Source organism: Labrus mixtus, chromosome 21 (assembly GCF_963584025.1).
Source record: "Labrus mixtus chromosome 21, fLabMix1.1, whole genome shotgun sequence".
Classification (NCBI taxonomy): Eukaryota; Metazoa; Chordata; class Actinopteri; order Labriformes; family Labridae; genus Labrus; species Labrus mixtus.
This window is the reverse complement of record NC_083632.1, coordinates 2,600,643-2,604,224: the sequence shown is the minus strand read 5'-3', so window position 1 is coordinate 2,604,224 and position 3,582 is coordinate 2,600,643. Positions and strand designations below refer to the sequence as shown.

At 43.6% G+C, this 3,582-nt stretch overlaps 1 protein-coding gene across 2 annotated transcripts in view; it reads right to left on the bottom strand.

Moving 5' to 3' along the window:
• The window catches only part of stx4 (syntaxin 4), a 9,312-nt gene continuing 5,730 nt past the window's right edge, over nucleotides 1-3,582 (bottom strand). Inside the window, exons 7-10 of one of the 2 annotated variants that reach the window (XM_061028686.1) lie at nucleotides 2,240-2,313; nucleotides 939-1,076; nucleotides 733-843; nucleotides 1-589 (exon numbers count right to left, since the gene is read on the bottom strand). In XM_061028686.1, the coding sequence (XP_060884669.1) occupies nucleotides 509-589; nucleotides 733-843; nucleotides 939-1,076; nucleotides 2,240-2,313 (404 nt within the window). In that variant the 3' untranslated portion in view covers nucleotides 1-508. Of the gene's footprint in view, nucleotides 590-732; nucleotides 844-938; nucleotides 1,077-1,589; nucleotides 2,083-2,130; nucleotides 2,314-3,582 lie in introns of those variants that run through there. The other variant, XM_061028687.1, reaches the window with a different exon arrangement.

Below are 3,582 nucleotides of genomic sequence, written 5' to 3'. Positions count from 1 at the left end.
TAACGAGAGTCAGCGCACAGTTTTCCTGAGTACAGTATGACCAGCGCCTCGGTCGGGTCTCAATACTGCATTGTGCGTCGCTCAAGGCCACTTTGATCCTCTTGTTTTTTCTCTTCTGTGTTTAAGGAAGGGAAGAGGCGCTGATGTAACAGTTCTCCTGGTCTTTGTGTTGCAGACCAGAATCTGAGAGGGGCGAGGGAGGTCCAAAAAAATCAGCAGTACTGCTTCTTGAGTGGGAGCAGTGATGCAGGTGATGTCGGGGTATTTTGTCAGAGAAGAGGGCGGGGGCGGGGCTCTTCTTCTCATAAAACAAACAATAACAAAAAGGCCGCATGGATCGGGGGGATTAGAGTATTTGAAAAGGACCAAAAAAATATCCAGAGGGGGCGAAGAAAGTGACAAAACTGACTAACATGATTCACGAGTTCATCCTGTGAAATTATTTACATGAAACCAGAACGAGCTTCAGCCGAACCGCACGACGACCACGACTTTGCGCTGCCTGGTGTTAGGTGCCGAAGGTGCTGACCAATGAGATGACTAAGATGAGGATGAGGATGGCCAAGCAGATCGCAATCCAGATCTTCTTCTGCATAGAAATAGAAACACAAACATATCGGTTAACAGACAGCTTTACTTGAAACGTGGCTTTTTTTAAATCACACGCTTCAAAGATTACTTTTTGGGGTTTTAAAAAAACTCAGTTTCTACTTATATGAAACGACTTTGTACCTTTCGTGCTTTCTTTTGATACGTCACAGCCTGCTCTGTGTTTACTTTCGCCTTCTCCACGTAGTTAGACGACTGTTTGATGTTGTTATCGATCCTGTTGACCATCTCCCCCTGCAGGACGGAGATAAAAACATCACAAATCAGACCATCTTCACAACACAAACTAACCAGAGAGACTTCATCAGCGTTATCTTATTTTTTTGTACCTGAGCCTCCACCTCCATGGCGAGGTACTGGAACATGTCGTGCAGGTCTCTGATGCTCCTCTCCAGCTTCAGGATCTCGTCGTGTCGGGACTCGATCTCATTCAGAGCCTGCTTCGTCGCTTGAGCGTCAATCAGGATCTTAACAACAGAGACCAAGTTTTTATGAGCTACATTATAGACAACACAAGATCATTCAGCTCCATGAGGAGTAACAGAAGAAGACAAATGATCCTACTACCGTCTGCGAAGTGTAACTAATCAAAAGTTAAACGTCGCCTCCTCCTCTCTAGAGTCCATGCTCACTCAGGTCACCATGTGGTGGACTCTGAAGCTTCAGTGTTTATCCAGCTCTGCATGGGTCTGTAAACCTTTCTGTGTTCTAACCTCTCTCCATTTTTCAAAAGCATCTCCAATATTGATCCTAGTTTGAGCACGTTTCTGCTCGTGGAGCTTATTAGAAACATGCAGAGGCTTTTTAGGTCGGGTACAATCACTTCTATCTGAACCACTTCTCTTGACCCGCTTCCATCACTGCAACACCTGTTGACCTGATAACTGCTCTCATATCTGGCAAAAACCGAGGGGCGTCCAAAACGGCCGTGTGGTGGCGTACCTTATAGCCGTCTACCTTCTCTGGTCCAAACAAATCCAGAGCATTCAGGAGCAGAATCTAAAGTTAGAAGGAGGACATACTGGCTGCTGCATTGTTGTCAGAGAAGTCAGCACTTCAACATGTTTCCTTAATGATCAGATAGTAAGATACCTTTATCATCTACCTCTCTACACATCTCACTGATTGATCCTTTGTTGTTGTTGTTTAGCAGTTTGGTCGCCTTCTGTTGTTTTTAAATGTGCTTTATAAATATTTTTGGATTGGATTGGAACTCCTTCTGGAATTTCTTTTTAGGATAAAAGGGAACTACTGAAGCACCTCTAAAAGATAGATCTATTACTTCTTTAAAAGCTATCAGGTTTCTCCACACTATGAGTGACTGGAGCTCTACAGACATCTAAAAGGACTTCACAGCAGTCTTCATCATGCTTACCAAATCTGATGTCCAGTTTTGGGAATAAGGAAAGACACCACAGAGCAGATCTGTCATCAACTTACACATGTTGTTTATATCTAGTAGAGCTACAACTACTTCAACTACCACTGTCAGATTTCATGTTGATGGGAAACATCTGCAACGGTGAGGAAGTTGTGCAGCAGCAGGTGCGTTCTGTGTTGTGGTTTTTTTTTTTTCAACATCCAGGCCTTCAAACAGTCGAGAAGCGTTCGAGACGTGACGAGAACTCACATTTTGTGTGAAGACGTCAGTCTCCCCGCTCTCCAGCATCCGATCCAGCTCCTCGTCTGTCGTATTGTTCCCAGCTAGAAAAGAGAGAAGTGTGTAAGATCGGGGGTTTCCGAAAAAACTAAAAAACAAGAAGCAAATATAGAAAACTGTAAAAATCTGTCTGAGTTGGCAACAAAAGAAAGAAGTCCCGTTTCCTGCTCACGTTTCTGGAAACTTTTGTTAATATGTATCCAAGTTAAGTTTCAATCCAACCTGTCCTCTTTTTCTTGTTTGTTGAGTCCATAAATCAACAGAAAGCACCTGTCCTATCATCCTAAAGGAAAAGGTGACTCACTCAATTTTATTTTTCCTTCTACAAACACTCAAAAACCAAACATTTTTTAATCTTGAACGAGAACTATGACTCCAAGTCGATCTGTAATTACTCATTTCTGCCACTAGAGGTCTGTCGACGCAAACAGCAGCCCTGTTCAGACTGCCGCTTCAAACCGCGACATTTGCACCCCGGTGATGTTGTGCAGTGACATCAAACCGGAGATACAGCTTCCCTCGTTTTAATAAGGTCAGACTGAAACGCTCCTTTGTTCGCCCGTCAATCCTCAAATTAAATGTGGAGCCGAGTCCCGGATCGAAGCGTGTTGGAGTGAAACCATGCCTGACAATAAAGTCATATCAAATCAAATCAAATCAAATGGAATATCTCGGAGGCGCTGTGGGGGGGGCGAAGTGATCCCTTTGTCGAAGTGAGCGCAGGGCTGTGTGTGCGTGCATGTCTGACTGTGTGTGTGTGTGTGTGTGTGTATGTGGAGCTCCTGCTAGGCCGTGCTTCCACAACAAACGTGAATTCAAAGGCTGGGACGCCATGATGGGAGCTTTATGAAAGTACAAAGACGTGATGACGGCTGAGCTTAGCTTACTTTTGCACACACAAAAAAAAGCAGAGTTCAATGACATAATGAAGTAGCAAAGGATCATGGGAATTGTTGCTCTTACGACCCCGAAAAGGGAAAAGCGGAGTAAACAATGGATCGATGGATGGATGATATAAATGTCTTCTTACGCTTTTAACTCCTGTTGTTGTTTATTTTCTCTCAGAGTTTTAACAGCTTCTTATAACACATTTTAAATTCTCTCTAATAATCGACATGACGCTCTTCTTTTAAATCTGTGCGTTTCAGTCCTGAAAAAAGGTGCCAATGTTTTTGTGCAACTAATACGGAGCCCATGCACAAATGGAGGCTGGTGTGAAAACACATAAGTAAGAATAATACAGGAAAACACAGCTTGTGTTGTTATGTGCTGCCAACTCTCCCTGAACGAGACAGAAGAGGTCTGAAAGTGAA